The sequence below is a fragment of the Tamandua tetradactyla genome, chromosome 2, assembly GCF_023851605.1.
Source record: "Tamandua tetradactyla isolate mTamTet1 chromosome 2, mTamTet1.pri, whole genome shotgun sequence".
Lineage (NCBI taxonomy): Eukaryota > Metazoa > Chordata > Mammalia > Pilosa > Myrmecophagidae > Tamandua > Tamandua tetradactyla.
The window spans coordinates 56,223,318-56,248,119 of record NC_135328.1 but is presented as its reverse complement, the minus strand read 5'-3'; the positions used below and the strand labels follow the sequence as shown (position 1 = coordinate 56,248,119).

The following is a 24,802-nucleotide window of genomic DNA, read 5'->3' as shown; positions in this document are numbered from 1 at the left end:
ATAAGGGTCTCCCAGGGTTGTGACTCTTGGGCTGGTGACGAGTGTGAGGCTGAGCAAATGTAAACTGAGTCTGACCCTTACCCAAGACAGCAGGAGCGGGCAGAAAAAAGGCTGGTGTGGGGCAAGAATGGTGGAGAAGTGGCTAAATCACAGGAGACACCCAGAGGCCCTGCCCTCCTACCCCACATGCTATCTTCATGCATTCTGGGGTACTAGAATCTTGCAGAAAAGGGCATTTCTCCTTTTGACCTTGCAGAAAAGTTGGGAAGCATCAGTACCATCTGTACCCTGGAAGGCTGTGACCAGGGAAAATGGCATCCTCAGCCCATGCCTGCACAGGACTAATTCCCACTGCATTTGCTCCTGTGGCTGGGAGGACAAGGGCCCCCTGAGAAACCTCTGGGAGGCCTCTTCCTCCCTGTCTTTTGTCGTTTGGGTGAAAGTGGTTGGAAAGCCCTCTCCCTCTCCCCTGCTCCCCTCTCCCGCTCTCTGAGCCACCAGGCTCCTGATAACACTTGGAAGGCACTATCGGTCCAGGAGAGTCCCCCTGCTCGGCCCGCCGGCCTGCTCCGCGCTGGCGGTTGGCAGCCGGCACTGTTTGATAAACTTATCAGGCCAAACCCGAGTCACGGCCCGCTCAGCACATGCCCCTGCCTCAGATTTCCCTCCCGCTACCTCCCTGCAGCCCCTGGGCCAGATCCTCTCTCCCTTTGTTGGAACCCCGGGCCCTGCCTGGCTCCCACCTAGGGCCCCACTTGAGCTGGACTCTCAGGCCACGCCTCACCAGGGCCAGGAGGGGGCTCCTGGGAAGAGCTGTGTGTTCAGTGTCCATCCCGCCGGCTCCCAAGCCGGGTGCCACACTTTGGTGGTCCTGCCCTACCTGCCAGGAGGAAGCCAGGGGCACTGGGGGGGGGGTTGCATGGTCATCACTCGCTTATTGGAGACCAACTAGATGCTGCATCCTGAGCCAGGTGTTAGGACACAGATGGGACCCGCCAACTGCTGGGAAGTGGCTCATGGGGTTGAGGGGTGGGGGCAAATCAGCCGACACTGGTAAAGCAAAAAGGAAGAGGATGTCATCGAGTGTTGCATGGGGCATGCAGGAGCCAGGAGGGGCTCACAGCTTTGAAGGGGGCCACAGAGAGGCAAACTTCACGGCAGGGAAATGACATTTGAGCTGAGGGAGTCTTTTATAATGTCAGTGATAATGTTATCATGCATTCCTATTATAGAAAAATGAAACATTCAGACTGAAAAAGAAAAAGAAAAAAATAATACCCCCTTTATTCAGCAACAGCGACCGTTGATATCCTGCTTTTTATCCTTGCAAATTTCCATCTTTCTCTCTCTCTCTCTCTCTCTCTCTATCTATATATATATATATGACTGACAAAATGGAATCATATGCTGTATACTGATTTGTACGTCTGTGTGTGTAAGCATGGGTGTGTGTGTGTTAATCTGGTCCCTATTCTCCCACTTTGGCTGGAAGACCCTATTATTTGTTTTTAAATCTTCGTTAATTTGCTTGGTCAATCAAGTATCACATTGTTTTGATTTGCACTTATTTCATTAGTATCAAGGTTCAAGATTATTTGCTTTTCAAGTATATGTCTTTTATCAGTTTTTCACATAGCATTTGCTCATTTTTCTGTGCCGATTTTTTTTTTTCTGTTTTGCAAGGGCAGACACCGGGAATCGAACCCAAGTCTCTGGCATGGCAGGCGGGAACTCTGCCCGCTGAGCCACTGTGGCCCGCCCTGCTCATTTTTCTAGTAAGGAAGGCTAGTGTTGTCTTATTGACTTTTAAATAATTTATTTATTTGTATGCTGTATGGCAAGGTCACATTTCATTATTTTTCTGCGTGAGTATCCCGTTATTACAGCACCATTTGTTGAATTTTTGTTTGGTTGGTTTTTGTCTGTTTGTTTTGCTTGTTTGTTTGTTTTTTGAGAAGTACATGCACCAGGAACTGAAACCGGCTCTCCCTCATGGCAGGTGAGAATTCTACCACTGAACTACCTTTGCACCCCCCTTATTTATCTTTAATTATGGTAAAATACACATCATATAAAAATCATTTTAACCATTTTAATGCTCTTTGACATTAAATACATTAATAATCCTGTTCAACTTTCACTGCTATATATTTCTAGACTCTTTTCATCATCCCAAACCAAAGCTCATATTCTTTTAGCAATGAGTCCACATTCCCCTCTTCCCCGACTCCTGGTAACCGCAATTCTGCTTTCTGACTCTATGACTTTGCTTATTCTAAGTATTTCCTATAAGAGAAATCATACAATATTTGTCCTTCTGTGTCTTCTGGCTTTTTTCACTCAACATGATGATTTCAGGGGTCATCTATATTGAAGTATGTATCAGCACGTTACTTCTTTTTTTTTAATCATGTGACAAGTGTAGTTTTTTTTATTTAAAAAAACAAATAATGCATTGAGAAACACCAAAAAGGGATATCTTGTTAGCTTAACCATAGACATGGTTAAATAAAGTATTGATATAATCATTGTAAAACCTGTGTTTGCACAGTAAGTTTCATAAAACAATTTAAAATTAAGGCAACAAGGAAAAAAATCTACAAATTCAGTTAACAAAGTTCTTAAATTCTAAGTATTAAACACTAACTTAGATGCCATTTGATCAGCTATCAAAACTGAATGTTCTCAAAATATCAAGTAGAAAGTTCTTACAAATATCTGCATTGTTATAATAATGACCTATGCTACTAAATATTTTCCTGAAATCAAATATTTTTACAATTAACATATGAAGATCTTAACCACCTAAAGTGGATATCTAAGTTAGCTTATCCATAGACATATTTTTAAAAAACTCCAAGTAATCATTGTAAAGCCTGTTTTGTACAATGTTTCATAAACCAATTTAAAATTAAAGCAAGAAAGGGAAAAAAGCCATCGATACAGATATCAGAGTTTCTTAAATTCTAAATATTAAGCACTATCTTAAATATCATTTGATTAACTATCAAACCTGTGCATCCTCAAAATATCAAGTAAAAGGCTACTTTATTTCTTTTTATGGCCAAATAATATTCCATTGTATGGACAGACCACATTTTGTCTCTCCAGTTATCTGTTGATGGACACTTGGTTTGCTTTCACCTTTTGACTCTACTGAATAATGCTGCTATGAACTTCAGTGTGGTGAAGTCTGTCCAAGTCCCTGCTCTTAGTTCTTTTGGGTATATACCTAAGAATGGAATTGCTGGATTAGATGGTGGTTCTATGTTTCTGAGGAACTACCGAACTGTCTTTCCAAGGTGGCTGCATCATTTTACATTCCTACAAACAATGTACAAGAGTTCTTATTTTTCTACATCCTTGTCAGCACATTAGTTTCAGCTTTTTAATATTAGCAATTGTATTCGATGTGCAATGGTTTCTCATTGTAATTTTTATTTACTTTTTGTTTTATTGTTTGTCTCCTTCATTGTAGACTTGATTTGCATATCTTGAATAGCTAATGATGTAGAGCATTTTTTCATATACTTATTGTCTATTTGACTATACTCCTTGGAGAAATGTCTACTCAAATCTTTGATTCTTTTTTTGGGGGGTGGGGTGGGGTGTAAGGTTCAGGAATCAAACCCGGATCTCCTGCATGAAAGGCGAGCGCATTCTACCACTGAACCACCCGTGCACCCTTTGGTCTTTTTTTTTTTTTTTTTGCATAGGCAGGCACCAGGAATCGAACCCAGGTCTCTGGCATGGCAAGCAAGAATTCTTCCACTGAGCCACCATTGCACCGCCCTCTTTGGTTCATTTTTAAATAGGATTGTGTGTCTTTTCAATGTTGAATTGTAGGAGTTATTTATATATTCTGGATATTAAATTTTTATTAGATATATGGTTAGCAACTATTTTCCCCCATTCTATAGGTTGTCTTTTCACTTTCTTGATAACGTCCTTTGATGCACAAAAGTTTTCATTTTGATGAAGCCTATTTTACCTGTGTTCATTTTTTCTTTTGTTCCTTGTGCTTTTGGTGTAAAATCTAAAAGTCTATTTATCGAGTCTACCAAACTCTGTCTTTTAATAGGAGAGTTGAATCCATTGACATTTAAGGTCATAGCTGAGAAGGAAGGATTTATTTCTGCCATTTTACTATGTTTTCTGTATGCCTTCAATTGCTCCATTACTGCCTCTTTTTTTGGCAACGATTGCTATTTTTTAGTGTACCATTTTGATTCCCTTCTTCTTTCCTTTCTTCTACATTTTCTAGTTATCTTCTTAGTGGTGACCTTTGTATTACAAACTAGTAACAACCTAGTTTGTCTTCTTTAAGGACTTGAAATACGCCATCCCAGTGTATTCTGGCCTCCATTTTCTAATGAGAAATCCATTGGGGATCCCTTTGTATGTGACAAGTGGCTTCTCTCTTGCTGCTTTCAAAATCCTCTCTTTGTCTTTGGATTTTGACAATTTTGCTAAAATGTGCCTTGGTGTAGATCTCTATCCTGCTTAGAGGTCATTGAGCCTCCTGGATGTGTCTATTTATGTCTTTCATCAGATTTGGAAAGTTTTAAATCATTATTTCTCCAAATACTTTTTTTTCCTGCCCGCTTCTCTCTCTCTTGTCCTTCTGAGACTCCCGTGATGTGTATGTTGGTGTGCTGGATGGTGTCCCACAGTCCCTCAGGCTCTGTTCATTTTTCTTCATTATTTTTTCTTTCTGTTCCTCAGACTGGATAATTTCAATTGTCTTGAGTTCATGTTCACTGAGTTTTTCTTTTGTTAGTTCAGATCTGCTTTGAATTGCTCTAATAAATTTTTTGTTTCAATTACTGTACTCTGCAGCTCCAAAATTTGTTTCCTTTTGAAAATTTCCATCTCTTTCTTTTGTTCAGAAATTTTCCTAATTTCCTTTAATCTTTGTATACGGGTTCTTTTAGCTCATTAAACATATTTAAAACAATTGATTTAGAGTCTTTGACTAGGTGGTGTGACGGGGGGGTGGGTCTGTGGCAGAGTTCTCACCTGCCATGCTGGAGACCCAGGTTTGATTCTTGGTGCCTGCCCATGAAAAAAAAATTTTTTTTTAATTAAAAAAAAATTCAAGTCTTTGACTATTAGTTCTAGTGTATGAGCTTCTCTCAGGGATGGTTTCTGGAAAATTCTTATTTTCTTGTGAATGGGCCATATTTTCCTGTTTCTGTGTGTGTTTTATAATTTTTAATTGAAAATTGGACATGTTGTAACTCTGGAAATCTAGTTTCCCCACCTCTCTGAGATTGCTAGGTGTTTTTTTTGTTGTTGTTGTTCTTGTGATTGTAGTTGTTGAGTGCTAGAGCAATCAGTTTGTGACTTTTCCAAACAATTTTTGCTCCCAAATGAAGAATGGAAAGAGAAAAGAGAAAATATATAGAGAATGTTGCTTCTTTAAAACTCCTCTACTGAATCTCTTTTGTTGCTCAGATGTGGCCTCTGTTTCTAAGCCAACTCTGCAGATGAACTCACTGCCCTCCCGTCTATGTGGGACATGACTCCCAGGGGTATAAATCTCCCTGCCAACATGAGACAGGACTCCAGGGATGAGCCAGGACCTGGCATCATGGGAGTGAGGAAGCCTTCTTGACCAAAATGGGGAAGAGAAATGAAACAAAATAAAGTGTCAGTGGCTGAGAGATTTCAAATAGAGTCAAGAGGTTATCCTGGAGGCTATTCTTATGTATTATATAGATATCCCTTTTTAGTTATGTTGTACTGGGGTGTTTGGAGAGAAGTAACTGAAACTGTTGAACTGTATTCCAGTAGCCTTGATTCTTAAAGATGATTGTACAAAGATATAACTTTTACATTGTGTCTGTGAGATTGTAAAAAGCTTGCATGTGATGCTCCCTTTAACAAGGATACAGACAGATGAATAAAAAATAAGGACAAAAAATTAAATAATGGGGGGCAGATAAGGGGAAGGGAAATTGGGTAGATGGCAATACTAGCAGTCAATGAGAGGGAGGGGCAAGGGGTGTGAGACATATGTTTTTTTCTTTTTCTTTTTATTTCTTTTTCTGGAGTGATGCAAATATCCTAAAAATGATCATGGTGATGAATACACAATTATGCGATGATATTGTGAGCCATTGATCTTATACTTTGGGTGGATTGTATATGTGTGATTTCTCAATTAAAAAATATATATATATTTTAAAAAGCAGTGGTCAGCAATCAGATCACACACTGTTGGATTTTGGAGGATGAGGCCCTGAGGGCCCACCCTGGCACCAGCCAGCTGCCCCAGGGGCCTGGGCTGCAGCCCCCACTGCTGCCTGCCACATGGTTGGGGGGTGGGGGACAGTAGTGACTACACAGAGGTTGAAATCCACTGACATTTATAAACCTCTGCAACCAGCTCCTCCCTGGATGCTGCATAATGTTCCATTAGATTCTAGAGTTTCAAAAATAGTTGATTCAGACAGTCCCTGCCAGTTCAATAGTTGCTTTGACAGAGGGACTGATTCCTGGCGTCCTACACTTCCATCTGTCCATAATCCCCCCTTCCGTATACTGATTTTCAACCTCCCTTTTCACTTAAGATATCATGAACAGCTTCCTATGTCAAAATATTCATTCCAAAAAAACTATTTTCATTTCAAAACTTTCCGTTAAAAATCCAGATCTCTTTCATAGATAGTAATGAGAGTGAATTCCAACCTTCCTTCCCAGCCCCAGGAACGACTGCTACCAACACTTTGGTGTCCTTTCATCATATTTGTTTTCAGCCTATAAAAGCATATGCTGTGTTGTTTTTACAGAACCAGCGTGCTATCCATGCACATTTTTTACTTTACATCAGACCTTAGGCCCTTTACCTGTCAGCATTGGGGGCTCAGCTGATCTACTGCCCTGGGGCATTTAGGTTGATCCTGTTTTGTTGTTGTTGTGTTGTAGGTGTGGGTTTTTTGTTTGTTTGTTTGTTTTGTCATTAAAAACAGGCTATAGAAAATGGTCTAGTAGCTAAATCTGTGTTCCTATCCATAATTATTTCCATAAGATAAATTCCTAGTAGTGATATGGAGACTCATAGAGCAAACACAATTTGAAAACTCTTCCATGCTTTCGAGCTGGTTTTAAAGTCTGAGAGGTTCCAGGGGAGGGAAGAGGGCATTTCAGGTGATGGGAACACCATAGGCAAAGGTGCAAGGGTAGGAAATAGCCTTTGGAGTTCCCTAAAGGCTTCTGGAGGGATGACAGGAAAGCTCTTCCTGCTTGTCCAGAATGGCAGGGGACCAGGGCAGCCGTGCACAAGGACAGACCTGACATGCCTCTGTGTGTCCCTTCTCCCCACCTCCCACCTGCCCTCCATCTCCAAGAATCCCTGCCACTCCCTGGTCAGTCTTTGCCTCTTCAGCCTCAGCTCAGTAGATGTCGATTGCTGAGGCTGGAGCTGCCTTTGCTCCTGATACTGACTCTGAACTGGCCTCCAGCCCCCAGTGCCACCCCAGTCCCTCCAGGCCATGTGTGTACCCACCACAGGTCATCTCTCTAAAGTTCACCACTGAAGTCTCTTCGGCTTCTCCCCTGGTCTCCCATTCAAAGCAGTCAGTATCTCCCTTTGTCTTTAAAAGATGCCTTCAGGTCTTTAACCTCTCCTATTGCCCTTTGCCTCACACCATGCTCTGTCCTATTTTGTGTAGCTATTCCAGCTTCAGATAATTCTGGCCAACCAAATTCTTCATCATTCTCTGGTCATCTCTTTCAATTCCGCCCCTCTGCCTTGCCCATCCTGTTCCTTCCATTAGAGTAGCCTTAAGGGCTTTGAAGACACACTTGGTTAAGCCCTGGCACTGCCACTTACTAGTGTGACTTCAGGCAAGTCCTCAAAGCTCTCTGGGCTTCAGCTTCCTCCTCTGTAAAATGATAAACATAAGAGTTCCTTCCTTGTGGAGTTGTTGTAATGATTCCTTGACACCGTCTGTGTAAAGCAGTGTGGGCACAGTAAGTGCTGACAGGTCATGGACATCCCCTTTTGAAATCCTACCAATCCTACAAGACTCATTCAAATGCCACTTCCTCCATGAAGCCTCCCTTGGTCATTCCAGCAGAAGTTCTCTCTCCACTAAATATTAAGCTTCTTGGGCTTCTTACAGCTCAGGACCCGTGGAATCTTGAAAGGCAGTTACCTGTGGATGTGACATTTTCTCATCTGCTAGAAGGTATTTTCTTTGGGCTCTAGCCACCAGAGCCAAACCCCATGCCTGACTCACAGCAATGAAAATTTCTGAATGAATCATTTCCCTCCGCAAGGCATTAGAGCCTGTTCTCAGAAGTGTGGCTTTCTTGGGACTGATAATAGCAGTCTTCAGGTACAGAGCTGGGCCAAGGGTTTCCATATATCATCTCTAATCTACACAACCCTCTGCAAGGCAAGAGGCGTAATCCCATTTTAGAGATGGGGCATATAAGGCTCAGAGAGAATAGTTGACTTGCCCAAGGTCACATAGCAGGCAAATAAAGAACTGGGCTCTGGATCAGATTCCAAGTTGAGATTGCTTCCTTCTTTGTGCCTCCATTTACCCTTCCTCCCAATGAGAACTCCAGATGCTTCCTCTAGTCCTCTCCTGTGCTGTGAGTCTCCAGGGTTTGGTGACAGAGGCTTATCTCTGAAGCCCCCACTGGGGAATGGAAAGTCCCCTGACCTTCAGGCTCTGGGGTTGGCTGAGTAGGGTCCTGACAGGTACACCTCATTCCAGAGCTCTTCTTGTTTGCTTTAGCCAGAATTCCCCTGGGCAAACCTGTCAGGTGTCAGGGGAAGGCTTTGTGATTTGCATGGGATCTGGCACCCTCCACAGTTTCCCTCCTCCTGTCCTGTAGGGAGCTGGGGCTAGTTCTCAAACTTGGGGGAAGAGGGGGCTCTAACAGCCAGCGCATCAGAGCCAGCAAGCCTTATAGACTATTTGCTCCCACCTGTTAATTGGGGCAGTGAAGCCCAGAAAGGGGAAGGACTTGTCCAAAGCCACACAGCCAGGGGCCAGGCTGGGGATGAACTCCTTGACTTCTGGGTGAGGAACCTTGCTCTGTATCTCATTGCAGCTCAGAGGGATGGTGCCAGGGCAGGTGCTGGGGAATTCGGGCACAGTGTGGGTGCTGGGTGATGGGGTTGCCCGTCATCTCTTAAACACACTGAAACACACACACATTCAAGGATCAGGGAGCTGCTTTGCATGCTCCTAGTTTGCTAAACAAAACTAAACTAATATCTGGATTTCCACTGCTTCTACAGCAGAGGATTTTTTTTTCTTTCCGGTTGGGGCTGGGAAGAGAAGCTGAGCTTCTCTAAGGGGCAAGCTAGACAATGTGTCTTTCTTCACTGACTGAGGATAGGTGTGATTGGGATTTAGGTTGTCTGGCTTCTCCTCTGAGTGCCACAGGCGGGGAGTGATGAGGGAAGGGGGTGCAGGGGGCAGGTGATGCCCCAGCAGCCTCAGAGCAGTGGGGGCTGGAAATGCATTTGCATACTGCAGAGAAGGGAGGCAGGCATGTGGGCAGGTATGTGGGAAAACCCAAGAACCCACCTCCAGGGAAAGATTCAGCACCGGCTGGAAGGGCCTGGCTTGTGAGGGCCCTGGGCCCTGAGATGGCAATGGACTGGGAGCTTCTGGGTTGCTCACAACGTGTGCTGCTCTGTTGTCCTGACCCATAAAGCAATGCCGCTGTCTCAGCTCACTCCCACCCCTGCCCCCATCCCACCCCCCCCCACCACTATGCAGCTGCCTGAATTCCTGGCTGTCACAGGATGGGTTTCAAATGCAGAGCTGGCACCCTGTAGAGAAGATAGCTCCTGCAGGACTTGCCGAGTGGTGTCAGCCCACAAGCCAGTAGCAGTTGTCATTGCAGTGGCAGCAGAGCTCCCCTTCAATGTGCTGCCTATTTTAGGACTGAGGGGCTGTGTTCATCACACTGGGATTGGGGCGGCCAGGCTTAGGAGATACAGTGAGGGCCCCCCATCTGCTGTCTGTGATTTGAGGGAAGTTTAGTCTTCCCACTTGTGCGCCCTCACCCTCTCCCCACTGCCCATGAGCTCCTCCTTGCTTCCTGCCATTTGAATCATGGTGTGTGAAGTGGAAGACACGGGCCAGCCCTGCAGATGTTGTGTCATACTTCTACTCGTACAAGGGAACTGAGGCCCAGAGTGGGGAGGCGGTAGCCCAGGGTCACACTGCCAGTTAGTGGTAGAGTCAGATAGAATCCAACTTTCCCAACTCCCAGTGCAGGGGCCTTTGCACCAAGGTGACTGGATGGCATGACTACAGCAGGCTCCACTTCCAAGGACACAGGGCAAGTGTGGCTCCCGAAGTTCTGCGGGGAGGTGAGGGCACTGCCATACTTCTCGGAATGAGCCACTGAGGATTGGGTGGGGTGTGGATGGGGGCCCCTGAGGCCTCAGGATGGCACTGGTGATGCAACTCTGAGTATCAGTAACAAAACAGTATTTTAGTATGAAAACGAATCGGCCACATTAGGGCTTGGAATGCATCCTCTCAATTAATTTTGAGGTACAGTTTCCTGCTAGGAAATTGGCAGCTTCACTACATCCTCAGTCTCTGGGCTCTGGATTCCCTTTGGATGTCAGAGAGGCCCCACTCCACGGCAGCCACATCCCAGCCAGGTAGCCAGATGCTGCCAGCCCAAGGACCAGGATAGGCTGGAAGGCGCCCAGCAGAGCCCTCTATGGAAATCACTGATAAGGATGGAAATGTTCTCCCAGGGCCCATTGTCTGCCCAGGGAGTTATGTATGGGGCTGACCTTGATCCCCTTTTCTCTCCTATCAGCCCCTCTTCCCTCTCCACCAAATGCACTCTCAAGCCAGCTACTTGCTGGACTTTGAGCCTGTTTCACACATGCCCCTTTCTGTGTCCTTGCTTAGATGGCTCTACCCTGCCCTTCCCCCGTGGGGCAAGGATGTCTCTGAAGTTGTCTAGTATAAAATTCATCACAATCTCCATTTCCTGCAATCCTCCCTCTCCCTAGCTCCTGTGACAGCCCCCAAAGATATCCACATCCTAATCCCTGGAACTTGTGAATATGTTAACTTACATGCAAGAGACTTTATTGATGTAATTGTATGTTTCCTGTCACTGTCATAACCAGCCACCATAAACTTAGTGGCTTAACACAACTGAAATTTATTCTCTTGCAGTTCTGGAAGCCAGAAATCAAAAGTGGATCCTATGGGGCTAAAATCAAGGTATCAGTAGGCTGGTTCCTTCTAGAGACTCCAGGGAAGAATATGTTTCTTGCCTCTTCCAACTTTTGGTGGCTGCTGCTTTCCTTGGCTTTAGGCTGCATCCCTCCAATCTCAGCTTCTGTTGTCACTTTGCCCTCTCTTCTGGAGTCAAATCTCCCTCTGCCTCTCTTTCATAAGGACACTTGTGATTACATTTAGGGTCAATCCAGAAAAATCCACGATAATCTTCCCAAATCAAGATCCTTAAACTTAATCGCATTGGCAAAATCCTTTTACCATATAAACGAACATGCACTGGTCCCAGGGATTAGGCATGGATATCTTTGGGAGACATTATTCAGCCTACTAGAGTGATTAAATTAAAGGTCTTGAGATGAGGAAACTGTATTGGACTATTCAGGTGAGTGCAATGTAACCACAAGGGTCCTTAAGAGAGAGGTAAGACGGTCAAAGGCAGAAGAACACGATGACTAAAGCAGAGGATGGAGTGATGGGCTTTGAAGATGGAGGAAGGGGCCGTGAGCCAAGACATGCCACGGCCTCTTAGAAGCTGAAAGAGGCAAGGAAGTGCATTTCCCCTGAAGTCTCCCAAAGGAACATAGCTCTGGCAACACTGATTTTAGCCTGTAAGACTCATTTCAGATTTCTGACCCCCAGCAGTATAAAAGAATAAATCTGCTGTTTCAGCCAATCTGCTGTTTTGTTCCAGCAGCAATAAGAAACTAATACAGTTGAACTGACCTTGCCCTTCCATGTGGTCTTGTCACTTAACTTCTATCATGACACTTGTGGGTTTGGTTTGCACATCCTTTGGCTGTATTTCTGTCTCCTCAACTCCTCTATGAGCTCCTCCATAGCTTTCTCTGCTTTTATGAAGCTCCCCACAATCTCCAAAAAGCCTCATTCAAGGCGTTGCATTAGTAAGCACTTAATAAATACTTGTCAAATGTAAATTAGTCTGTCTTTTTTTATTTATAGCAGTCGAGAGGAAGAAGCCTCTGGCAGCAATAACTACTGGCTTCTCTGGCCTCACTGCTGACAGAAAACTAGAATCCCCAAGTGCCAATCAGAGGTGGGGAGCAGCCAGCACACCTGGCTGAAGTAGAGGGGTGCCAGACCTCCCACTGGGATAAAAGGCAGCTCTGGCTATCTGTGGCAGCTAGAAAGAAGCCCTATAAACACCAAGGTGGCCAGATCCCAGCCAGTGAGAGGTTTCTCTGTCAGTCCCAGCTTGAGTCCCTCTCCACCTGGGGATACTCTGATCTTCTGGGATCTTCCCCAGAGAAGGCACCAGAGCACTTAGACCTCCGAAGTAGAAAATTTCAGCTCAGAAAAGACCTAGTCCAGCTCCCGTACTTTATAGGCAGGAGAAATGTTGGTTCAGAGAGGGGAAGCCACTTGCCCAAAGTCACACAGCAAATCTGTGAGTCTCAAAACAAGCTCAAAGACTCCCAGCCCCATGCTGCTTCCAGGGGACTGGGGGTCTAGGTACACAGCTGTCCTCCTTCCTGGCCTGCCACCAGGTGACAGGCCATCAGGGCAGGCTGGTCAGGAGCCGGGAGGGGGCATCCTCTCACTTGAGGTTATGCTGGCTCTCACGGTGCCGCCGCAGGTCCACCTTGCGCTGGAAGCCCTTGGCGCACAGCTCACAGCTGAAGGGCTTGAAGCCCGTGTGCTTCCGGCTGTGGGTAATGAGGTTGGAGCTCTGGCTGAAGGCCTTCCCGCACACCTGGCATTTGTGTGGCTTCTCACCTGCAGGGCAGCAAGGATGGGTCAGGGTCGTGCATGTCAGTTTGTGGCCCTCCTACCCCACAGTTTATTTTCCAACCCTTATATGCTTTCTTTCATCGCCAACCCACATTCACTTTTGAAAATAATTAGGAAAGGGAGATAAAACCAAACTTAAATTCTGCACCCCCACCTCCCCCCATAACTATGGGATTGGTTAGGGCTAGAACTGAGTCCATGCTGTTTATTAATATATTCTGGCGCCAGGTACAAAAAGAGGCACTGGATAAATATCTAAGGAAGAAATGAATGAAATAATGAAAGGAAAATTCACCCACTAGTCCCACTTCTAGCCAGTGATACTCAGTGTTGACATTTTGTTGTGCTTCCTTCCAGTGCTTTTTCAATGAATTAGATGTGCAGTGCACGCAGCCCTCCATCAGAGTGTGGGCCCCACCTTTTCCTCTAGACCCCACCCCCATCCTACAGCAGGGGACTTTTTAACATGTCTTTCAGTGAAAGATGGGAGCACCCCAGAAGCCAGATTGGAGACCTCAGCAGCCTCCAGCCCGGCTGGCTCTGTCTGGGCCCCAGGTGGGCCCGGCCCACGGAGACACAGGTCGGTGAAGGGTGCCCGGCCGGCGGGCTCACCGGTGTGGATGTAGGTGTGCTTCTTCATGTCGGACTTCTGGTGGAAGCGCTTGCCGCAGAACTGGCAGGGGTAGGGCCGTGTGTCCGAGTGGATGAGCAGGTGGGTGGACAGGGTGGACGAGCGCTTGAAGGCTTTGCCGCACATCCGGCACTCGAAGCTACGCTCCTGCCGGAGGAAACGAGGCCCCGGGGGGTGAGGCGCAGGCGGGGCCTCGCAGCCTGGGAGTGCCAAGCTGAGTGCAGGACTGGACCTGGCCGGGATCCCCTGAGGAACAGGAGACTCCATTGCAGTGGCCGCAAGACAGGGGCCAGGAGTGATGAGGCCTCCTGCCAGAGTTTTCTTATAACTCTCAAGGGACCCACTCAAAATAAGCCTCAATAAATGTTTGTTGATTGACTGATGGACTGACTATTGTAGGATTATTTTCAAGGGGTTGGCATTTTATGACCCTTCATCCAGAGTGAGTTCCTTGAGGGAGGGACAGTTTATGGGGCAGCACAGTGATACAGTTAAGAGTCTGAGTTATCGGGGCGCAGCCCTAGCTTCTGCTTCCTCTTAGCCAGGTGACCTTTGGCAAATCATTTAACCCCCCTGAGATTTGTCTCTGTACGTAGGAACAGTAAGAAAGGGTCATTGGAAAGACTGGAGGTAGAGAACTGAGCCTGGCACCTGGCAGGGGCACGTACTCATGGATGAAAGCTCTTGTGATCACTTCTGCTTTGCCCACTAGATCTTTCATATTTACCCAGATGTTAATGACCAATGTCAGTTTCAGATTCTCTCCCTGGAATTGAATTCTTTAAAAAATTACTGACTCAGGTAGGGCTAAATGAGATGAGATGAATATTTAAGTCTAACGCTAGGATTTTGTGAGTTGAGGGCCTTGAAGCTGCATACAGCCGCCCTGACCATCCATGGGCAGGACCATCTCTGAGCATCACATCTCATCTCCCCTGATGTCACCCCTAGGAAAGAGCATCTTCCAATTGTCCGTGAAGCTGACTCTGTCAACCCAGGACACTAAATGCCTCATGGGAAGGTGTTTGGAGACCCAGCCCAGGGGAGGTGGGCAGTGAGGGAACCCCCTGGTCTGTGTCACCCTCCAGGGTGGGGTGAGAAACCCAGCCCCAGACCCCTAGGCTTCCCGGGGGCAGTGCGGAGTGAAGCGGAAAATGGGGGTCCTTTGCTTGGCCAGCTGCCCACCTGGGAGTGGACGTGTGTGTGCTGCTCCAGGCTCACGGCGTGGCCAAAGGTTTTGCCGCAGACATCACAGGCAAAGGGCCGGGTCCCGCTGTGGGAGCGGCGCACGTGCACTTCGAGTCCGTGTGGGGTGGAGAACACCTGGTGGCGGAAGCACAATGTGGAGCCACTGGGGCTGCAGAGAGGGAGACAGGCTTGGGGCCCTCCACCTCCGAGCTCAGCTCCAGCCGTGGCGGGGGAGGGCAGGCAGCAGGAACCTGGAAAGCCTACTGTGGTGGCTTGAAGTTATGAGCCCGAGAAAAATATGTTCTTAATCTTAATCCATTCCTCAATCTTTTTCTCTCTCTCTCTTTTTTTTGTTTGTGTGTGGGCAGGTACCAGGAATCAAACCCGGGTCTCTGGCATGGCAGGCGAGAACTCTGCTGCTGAGCCACCGTGGCCTGCCCTCCATTCCTATATCCTAATCCCACTTGTGATGAGGTTATTTCAGTGAAGATGTGGCCCAGCTGAATCAGGGTGGGGCCTTAATCCTATTATGAGAGCTTTATAGAGAGGGCCACAGAGAAAGAAGCCCTAGGAGAAGCAAAAAGCTGGAAGTCAATGGAACCTGAAAGAGAAAGGGGAAGATACTACCACATGCATTGCCATGCAACCAAAAAGCCAAGCACCAAGGATCACTGGCAGCAAGCCCCAAAATTCCACAGTCTTTGGGAAAAATCATCACCTTGTTGATGCCTAACCTCAAAATTGTGAGCCAATAGATTCCTGTTGTTAAACCAACCCATTGTAGGGTATTTGTTTCAGCAGCCAGAGAAACCGAACCATCCATTCTAGCACCATCTAGGGACTGAATAGCCTAGTGCAACCACTAGATCTGGGAATTGGCCAGATCAAACCAGTTTGATCTACTTGCTGTGTGATCTTGCACAAGTGACTTAACCTCTCTAAACTTTAGTCCTTCACCTGCATACTGGAGGTAACTAAACCCATCTCCCAGGGTTGATGGGGTCCTGCATGTCAAGTGACTAGGACAGGCCCAGGGACGTTGTAAAGGTTCAATGAATGGTGATGAGGGCAAACATTCTGAATCCATCCCACCAGGGCTCCCAAGGTCCACAGTCCAGGGAAACTCCAGACCCCGCAGCTGCCAGCATGCTGTAGAGGGGGCGCACAGCAGACCTCTTGGCCCCTGTGTGCCCACCTGCACCCCTGACTGCTCACCTTGTTGCACTTGACACAGTGATATGCATCCATGCCCGGGGAGTAGCGGAGGCTGAAGTCCAAGGGGGGCTCAGTGCTGGGCACTAGTGGGCTGCCGTATAGGCTGACAGAGTGCTCCAGGAAGGCAGACTGCATGGTTGAGGGGGCCTGCCGGTAGCTGTGGCCATAGGATGAGGCCAGGGTGTCCCAGGAGAAGCTGGGCTTATAGAACAGGGGTGAGTCAGAGGGTGAAGAGTCACCATCCTGGGCCTGGGACATCACCGTGGGGCCTTCTGTAGAGAGAGTGGCACATTCAGCAGGTCTCTGTGGAGAGACACCTGCTGAGTGTGGGCCTGCGGGGAGAGAGGCTGTGGTGTCACCCAGACTCGGGTCTACTCCTGACTCCTGCACTTACCAGCTCTGTGAGCTTGGGCAGGTAACCATCCCTTTCTGAGACGCAATTTCCCCCTCCGTAAACTGGGGAGAATAACACTACCTGATTCACAGTGAGAATTCAATGCGCTCATGTTCTAAAGTGCCCAGCACAGTGCATGGCATTCAGGGAACACTTAGTACTCTGGGCCACTCTTGAGAGGGGGGGACAGTGGGGGAGGGAGAAGTGAGGATGGTGAGGGAGTAGGATGGTGAGGGTGGTGAGCACAGTGAGGAAGGTGAGGGTGGTGAGGGTGGTGACGATGGTGAGAAGGTGGGGGGTGGTGAGGAAAAGAGATGATGATGGCAGCTGAGCTGTGCAAAGGAAGCCCCTGGAGCAGATGCTCTTGGCGGCCCACTCATATCTCCTGTGCACTTGACATTTCCTGGCATGCAGGACTGTTTTCCTCGTCTACTCTATTTGCACACAAGGCAGGCAGAAAGTGCCAGGGAACCAACTTCCCCCACCCCCAGCAGACAACCCTCAACCAATATCCGAGGGGAGGGTCGCTCAGGTGTGTGTTCCATGCTGTCTCCCAAAGACATCGGCAGGATTAAGTCTCAGGGTAAGAGGCTTGATAATGCTTTCTTGGCTGTCTTCCCTTCTTTTTCTCACTTCTTGACTCCCATAAGTATGCTTTCTGGGATCATCTCTTATCCTAAAGACACCTCTTGCATTCGAATCCTTACCTCCTGGACTGCTTCTGGGAGGATCCAAACTTAGACACCCATTCCCTACCCCCTCCCTCCACTGTGCTCCTTCATGCTATAAGTTTTGTTGTGTTACTGAAAATATTTACTGTAGGAGGAGGTGTCTGTGTTCTCACTGTGGCTCCTTAGTTTTTCCAGTCCAGAAACGTGTCTCCCCCACCACTCATCTCTGCATCCACCTGCCAGCTGCTTCCTCCTGACCCACCCACTCAGACTAAGCTCCCCATCCAAGAGAGGCTCAGGCAGAAGCTGGAGAGCCCGCGTTACATGCACATGACCGTGTTGGTTCTTCCCCAAACTCCATGACTCCAACGGTCCCTGCTGACAGGTGTCCATTCCACCCCACTCCCCTGGGCCCTGGTTGCAGAATGACCAGAGGTCATGGGCTCGTACCTGGTGCTGAGGTCATCCTAGTCAAGCCCTGGTCTGGCTCCAGATCTGGCTCCCGCTTCAGGTTGGTCCAGTCCAGGCACTGATTTGGAAATAGGGTGCCAAGGACAGGGCCATTGCTCAGGGCCTGGTCCCTGGCCACTGTGGGGAGAGAAGAGCATCAGGGTCACCCTATGCCTCTGGGAAGCCCAGAGGCAGCAAGGGGAGAGAATTCCTTTCCTAGGAGGAGGGGGCCCAGAGAGAGATCCATTTGTTGTGGGTCCCAGGGGCTCTGCCCAGGATGGGTGGGAGATGGGTGAAGGCTAGGAGACTCCTGAAGAAAACCAGGGACCAGTGTCATTCGTTCTGAGCACTATATTCATTCTGAAAGTCAGCTATAGATCTGACTTTCAATTAGGACCTAAACAGAAGTTAGTGAGGAGCTTAGTCAGGTTCTAATCCTGACGCTCTCATCACCCCGAAGGGTCAGAGGAGGTGGGTTCATTCATTCACTTACTTACTCCTTTCATTTGTTTATCCAGTCAACCCACATTTTTGAGCTCCTCCTGCATTCCAGACTCAGAGGAAGGAGTTACTTCAGGTGGGATGCCTGCTGCTTCCCCCACTGGGTGGGGCAGGGCACCCTGGGTGGGCGCAGCAGGAGGCCAGCCTGGGATCTGACTCACCAGGTGTGAGGGCAGGAGGCCAGGCCGGCTCATTCTCATGGGCGCGGGGCTGGTGGTAGGTGTGAGCCTTTTTGCTCTTCACCAAGAAGGAGCGTGGCATCCTCAGCGCGTGCCCCACGCCTGCAAGGGGAAAGGGTGAGGAGGTCAGCAGACACAGGAGGACTTTCTTCTCCATATGTGAGAACCTCGTCTTGAAATAAAAAATACCCATCCCAGCATTGGCCCGCTTACCCTGGCATGAGCAGAGAAAGAAGGGCAGGGGGAGGGGCGCCTCTGCATGTAACACACTGTGGACCCCAAATCTAGGAAACGGCATTTGAGTTCTGGTGGAGTCCACTTTCAGAGCCATAGAAAGAGGTGATCTGAGTTTAGATTTTGGAGTTAGCATTTAAAATAGATAGAATCCCAGCTCTGGCCTCATCTGCTGTGCAATCTGGGGGAGACACAACCTCTCGGGCCTATTCCCTTTTCTGTAAGGTGGGGCTAAGAACGAGGCCCCTGTGTCCAAGTCTGCAGTGCTGGTGAGTGCCCCGTGTGTTTCAGGGCCCAGCACAGGTGGGACTGGCAGGTGGCACCCTGAAGTGAGTGGGGCCCCTCTCAGTTGTGTGTCCTCTGCAAGTTGGGAGCTGCAGCACCTCAGCCATGGCCCCAGTCTGGCATCTGGTCCCTGGAGAGGGACCTTCCCTCTGGGGGGTTGGAGTCGTGTGCAGGTCTCCAGGCCTGATTGGATCCTCCCGCCCCAACCCACCTGGTGGCCTGAAGCTTCGTGGTGGCTGAGGAAAAAGAAACGAGTGTCCGCCAAATCTAGGAGCTGAGCAGTAGGCAGGCAGCCCAGCACTGCCACTGAACCTACCTATCAGTGGTGGTGGGGAAACTATGGAGAAACTGAAGCCCCATCACTATAAGGGACCTGCTCTTGGTCCAGAGTAGAGGTGGGGGCATGGCAGAGTGAGCTTTTTGTGCAGAGCACTGTACAAAGAGCTTGTCCTGGCCCGCATGTGGCTTCCCATTCCTGAGCTCTGTGTAGTGTGAATCTTTCCAAAGGGCTCCTGGGAGGCAAAGAGCATCTTTGGGTGGTCCTCTGTACGCTTAACTCCCCCCCCCACCCCCATAACTGAGCACAGGCTAAAGCTCAGAGGAAATACTTGGCCAGCACCGGTTCTGTTGAGTCCTCTGCTGGCCCCCATTGCCCAGGCTTCCAAGGACCCCACTCTTGCCCCAGGGCCTGACACCACAAAGATCACACGGGAGATAGTGCCAAGCGCGCGGGGAAAAGGATTACCGCTGCTTTTGAACAACAGAGAGGGCCTGGGTGATAAGGCCTTGGCCAAGGAGCAGGGTGGAAGAAGGGAGATTAGAGAGGGCAGCTTGCAGCTCTGCCTTCAGCGGGGAGGATGGACCCAGGGAGTCGCCCCAAGGAGTGGCCGAGAGCCGGGCAGAAGAGGGGCCCCCATAACTGTGCCCAGGCCATTCAACTCTCCTTGCTGTAGGACTTGTCACTGACCGGCTCGGAGGCTGAGTGCCTAGATCTTTCAAAATCGGACCTCATGTGATTGTTGCGAGCAAGAAATCACCTTTATTTATGGCAGACAAATGGTGTAAAGGGCTGTAGTGAGTGCTCAGCTAAGGGCAGGATCTTTGCTCACTGGGTGGAAGCTTCAGGTAGGGCAGGGACTGCTGTGGTCGCCTTCCCAGCACCCGGCCCGTAGTAGGCACACTGAAAGCTGGGGACAAATCAAGCCGTGGATGAAGGCGGATGCAGAGGAGACAGAGGAGGCCTAGATCAGGAGTCAGGAGACCGGGGTCCAAGCCACAGCAGCCACCGAGGAGCCCACGATGACGTGATTAAGTCCCTTCCCTCTCTGGACCCTAAAATGAAGGTGGGTCTCTAAGGCCTCGGAGGCCCCTTCCAGCTGTCAGATTCTCAGCTCACAGAACAAAGGCTGAGCTTGGCGGGCTGCTGTCCCCAGGCTTGCAGAACAGCCTGCGGCCTTATCTCCCAGGGACACATCTTCCTCCCCCTGTCTCCCCCCCCTCCCCCACCGGGGCTCCCCACACCCCCTTTCCTTCCCTCTTCTAACTCTTCGGTTCAGGAAACCCCCTCAGGAGGCCAGACCCTGGGTGGAGTGGGAGGGGACCCCCCCAAAGCTGGGGGAGGGGTGGGGGGCTGGGTCCTCCTCTCCCTTTGTTCTGTGGGAGCCTCGGAGAGGGGGGTCTCCAAAGGCTGAGGTCTGTCTTTCCATCAAAAGAAAAAATATATATATTTTAAATATAACATTTGCTTAATAAATCAGCTAGCACCCTGGTTAAACACACAGGGACAGAACACCAGGAAATGCTTCTGACCGCCAGGATCTATGATGAAGCGTGAGGGGTGCTATTGTCCCATTACATGGGAGGAACCGAGGCTTGGACACTCGGTCGGATCCTGGGGGCTGAGTGAGGCAGAGCGGGGGCTATCTACACCGCGCCCCCCCAGGCCTCTGTGCTCAGACCACAGTGGGCATTTATTCAGGGCTGACTGTGTGCTCTCCAGGGGCATTTTCTCAGCAGAAGGAACTGCACTGAGATGCTAGGGTGGAAAACAGGACAGTATTTAAGGCTCTGTGGTGTGCAGTCATGGAAGTGACCCCCTGGGCAGGGGAAGCAGGGTTTGTCCTTCCAGATCATAGGTGGGAAAACCGAAGCTCAGACAGAAGGGGCTTACCCAAGGTCACACAGCAAAGCCAGGGCCCAACACAAGCTCTCCGTTACTGACTGTGGTCCTTCCAAGCCCCGATGAAAACAGCTTAAGACAAGAGGGGGGAAGCTCGTTGTTGGGGCCAGAGAATGGAAAAGTCAAATTTCCCTCAGCTTTGTGTCTTTTCCGGAACTCACATCCATTCCTGAAAACTTGCAGGTAGAGAGGCAGGTGAGAGAGCAGATGCCCTGTTCAGAAAACCTGACCCTCCCCGCAGATTCAGAATTGAAGGACACCCCAGGGGTGACCCGTTAGGAACCCAGGGTGAGGAGCTCAGCCATGCCGCGCTAGCATTCACTGAGCTCCTGCGAAGCACTTGTCATTTATAGAGGGAAGCAAGGAGTCCCAGTTGTTGGGGTTTCCCAGGGGCAGGTGATTCTCGGGGTCTCTTCTAGTGACCTCCCCCCAGCCCTCCCTTCCTCAGAAGTTTCTTTCCCCTAAGCCTCGCAAAGTGGCAGTGCTGCAGCCGACCCCTGTGGCCAAGCCCTCAAACTCAGAGCAGGGGCCAGATGCACCCAAGGAACTTCCTTTTGACCCCTGTTGGTGGAGTTAACAAAACAAAACAAAACAAAACACACACCCAAAAACAGGAACCAATCACCTATATGGTAGTTAATTAACAACCATTCCGTTTTGATTCACACGAAGCCGTTCTGAGAAAGAGCTAAGAGCAGAGATTGTGAAAGAAGCCTAAGATTTCTTCATAAAACAGAGGCCTTGATGGTATCGGGCCTCCGGAAAGAGGGCTGCTGTTAACATCTCGTCATAAACCCCCAATCCTGATAGAGGGACCCCGGCCCTGAGTCGTAATCTCTGTTGGCACTTTAGAGGGGGGACGGCCTCGGAGCCCGGGCAGAGTCCTGCACCCTCACCTCCAGGTTAAGCCAGATAAACAGGCCTGTGATTTGCATTCATTGAGGCTTCCCATTGGGTTGCGTCTGATTTTATAACCTTGGGCTTGACCACTTCAGCCACCAACCTGGGACCTGGTTTTCCTATCTCATGAAAGGGACGGTTAGACTGAGAGATTTCTAAACTTCCCTTTTGCTCTGAAATCCTATGTACAATCCGTTGACCTTCAGTGAGGACTTGACCCACCTTGACTAAGAAACGCATCGCTTTGGAGTTCCCTTTTTGGGAGGGTTGGGTAAGACTCAGCCATTTCTCAGGGTCAGCTCTTGAGGACCCTTTTGACTTCCTTTATGTTTAAAGATGCTACTTAAGGAAAAACAACAACAACAAATATTCCCATGTAGGAGTCAATGGGAAATAAGCTCAGGTCACGTTAGGGGGCCCAGCAGTCAATATTTTTATTTGAAATTTGGAAGGAGCTCTCAAATGTCTCCTAAATTCAGAGAATATAACGTCAAAAGTGGACAGATGAAACACTTTCTAAATCTCTCTATATTAAAAATTAAAGTAGCTCCCACTGGTTTAAATTCCTGGAAACTAATGAATAAAAAGTTTCTCTCTAGACTAATGTGGGGTAAAGTTTTCTGTTGTTTCTGCCAAGATAGCAAAGTACTGGTGTGATCAGGTTATTTTCCGGGTGGGGGGGGGCATTCTGGTCCCAGAGTCTTTGGGGAATCCTTGTACTCTCTAATAGGACACCCACTCCCAACAAGCCCTCCCGGGAGTCTGTGGAAAATGGTCTGCACTGGCTTTGAGTGACTTCTTCATTCAAACTTATACCAGATACAGCTTTTTGAAGATCCCCAAGAACTTTATGTAAGAACTTTCTACAGTGAAACCAGACTATTAACTCCAAAATCTAAGAGTTGGAAAAGACCTTATAATCTCCTTATCCAAAGAATTCCTCCTGAAAAATCTCTGAGGACAAGGCTCTCACTACTTGCTAGACTTGGAAATATTCTACCTGGGGTCTACTAAGAAATATTGAGGTGTGAGCCCAGGTGGGCAGTTGCGGCTCAGCCTGCTATTAATACCTACCAGACTCCCGTCCTGAGACTGCAAATCAGTTTGCCCCCAAGAACCTGATGAAAGCTGTGGACTTTCAATGTGTACAGGTGATTTTGTGAATCCCCTTAATAAGCCCAATTTAAAGTGAGCCCCTCTCCCCAGATGCCCAAAGATTCTAACTTGTTTTTTCTCCAAAGGCGGGTAGAAAAGAGTTTGACACTCAAGGGAAAGGAGAACTGAGATACCATTTCCCACCTGCAGTCCCTTGGTCCTGAAGGCTGGTCTTGAGTGCAATAGATGTCAGCCCTCTTTGCAGTAGGTATAGACCAAAGGGTGCCTGCACAGCTGGCTATAAAGGTGTTCGAGGAACCTTTGTGAAGGTCACCTGGGATTGTGCGGCTTTAGGGTTAGAAATTCTTGCAGCCTTCCCTCAATCTCACTGTCTTATTTGACAGAGGAAGAAAGACTCAGAGTGCCTGGGGAACAATTTGTTTCCAAGCAGGGACACCAACTCGGGCTCCTCGTTGCATTATAGTGACACACACTGCCCAGGTTCCTGGGAGAGTTGGGGTGTGTATGCTGTTTGGGTATGCAGGTCATGTCCGTCAGCCTAAAAGTGAGTTTTGAAATGTGTGTTCATGTACAGCTCGTGGAAGGCGTAATTCATACATGAACCCACAGCATTTCAGAACATGCTGATCTCATTCGATGTCTCTCTACCATCTCTTCTCCCCATGGTACAAGCCATGAAAGCTACATCCTATAAAAGAGACTTTCTAGCCCACCATGCCCTCCCCGTAACTGTAAAAGGAACTAGTCAACCTGTTTTAAAGCAAGTGAAGTCAGACATGCAAATTAAAAAAGAAGAGCACAGAGATGGCATTTTCAAGCACTCACCTGTCAGAGCAGTTCTGCTTTCCAGGCCTCTCCAGCCAGAGGGTCCTGCGGTGGAAGCTTACAGCCTCTCTCTGGGGACTGGACTCCACTCTGTCAACTTTGCAATACTCTGCACAAATAGACACTTCTCCTTTTTTTTTTTTTTTCTGTGTGTGAGCTTTTTTTTTTTTTCCTCTTCTGTTCCCCTCCCTGATTTTCAATCTGATTATTTGTGTCAAAATCTGGCGGTGAAGAAGTAGCCAATGGAGAGAGAGCAAGAGCTGGGTTGTATTTGCTTATCAAAACTTTCCAGGACTCAAGACTCTGAATTCTCATCTCTAACCCTTGACTTTTGGAGCAGTACTCTTTCCCTCCAAAAACTTCGAATAACATCTGAATGGGGGGGGGGGGAGTAATGGCTAAGTTATTACATTAAAAAAATAAAAATAAAATGTATAAACCGTTTTTTGTATAGAGAACTCAGAACTTTTCTTTTCCTTTTTTTTTCCCGCTTTCCCTTCCCTTACTGTTCTTTTCGCGTCTTTCTCTCCCTCCCTCCTTCCTTCTTTGCCTTCATCAACTCAGCGACCCCCCTGCTCAGTCGTCTGCATCAGCTCGCTTGGCTGCAAAGCCCCGCTTCCAAGAGCCTCAGGCTGCTCGGGCCCCCTCTACTCTTGCAGAGGTCACCTACGAGAAGAAGTGTCACATTCCCATTTCCCCACCTAGAAGGTGTGGAGGAGCGGGCTGAGGTTTGGTCGTGGGTGTAGGGCCCACTTCCCCTTTATTCAGGGAGAGTCTTAACCCCGCCAACCCGGCCGAGTACAGATTGAGCGACGCGAGCTCGGGGTCCGGGGCCCGGCATCTGCCGCCATCTGGCGGTAGCAGCGGCGACCCGAGTGCAGTCCGCGGGGATCTTCAAGGGTGTCCCCGCTCACCAGGGTGAAAGAGACGCTCTTAGGGGAGGCTCGGCAGGCCGGGCTCAGACGTTTCATCCCATCTGGCACAGAGCCCTGGTCCCCTGATCCCGCGCCCAACCCCTTCTCCTTCCTCTTCTGCTCTC

The 24,802-nt window shown here is 48.6% G+C and overlaps 1 protein-coding gene and 1 long non-coding RNA gene across 3 annotated transcripts in view; one reads left to right on the top strand and one right to left on the bottom strand.

Moving 5' to 3' along the window:
* Window positions 1-15,780, top strand: part of LOC143673203 (uncharacterized) — a 43,854-nt gene extending 28,074 nt beyond the window's left edge. The window contains exons 3-4 of one of the 2 annotated variants that reach the window (XR_013170251.1): window positions 13,473-13,575; window positions 15,183-15,780. This is a non-coding gene — a long non-coding RNA (uncharacterized LOC143673203). The remainder of the gene's footprint in view (window positions 1-13,472; window positions 13,576-15,182) is intronic. The other variant, XR_013170252.1, reaches the window with a different exon arrangement.
* GFI1B (growth factor independent 1B transcriptional repressor) lies at window positions 11,992-23,903 on the bottom strand. The gene is made up of 7 exons (XM_077147512.1): window positions 23,764-23,903; window positions 18,207-18,326; window positions 17,545-17,682; window positions 16,030-16,301; window positions 14,812-14,949; window positions 13,608-13,773; window positions 11,992-12,980 (listed from the first exon to the last, which is right to left on the bottom strand). The coding sequence occupies exons 2-7, from the start codon at window positions 18,304-18,306 to the stop codon at window positions 12,802-12,804; spliced, it is 993 nt and encodes a 330-aa protein (XP_077003627.1). The 5' UTR covers window positions 18,307-18,326; window positions 23,764-23,903; the 3' UTR covers window positions 11,992-12,801.
* Window positions 23,904-24,802: the final 899 nt, after the last annotated feature.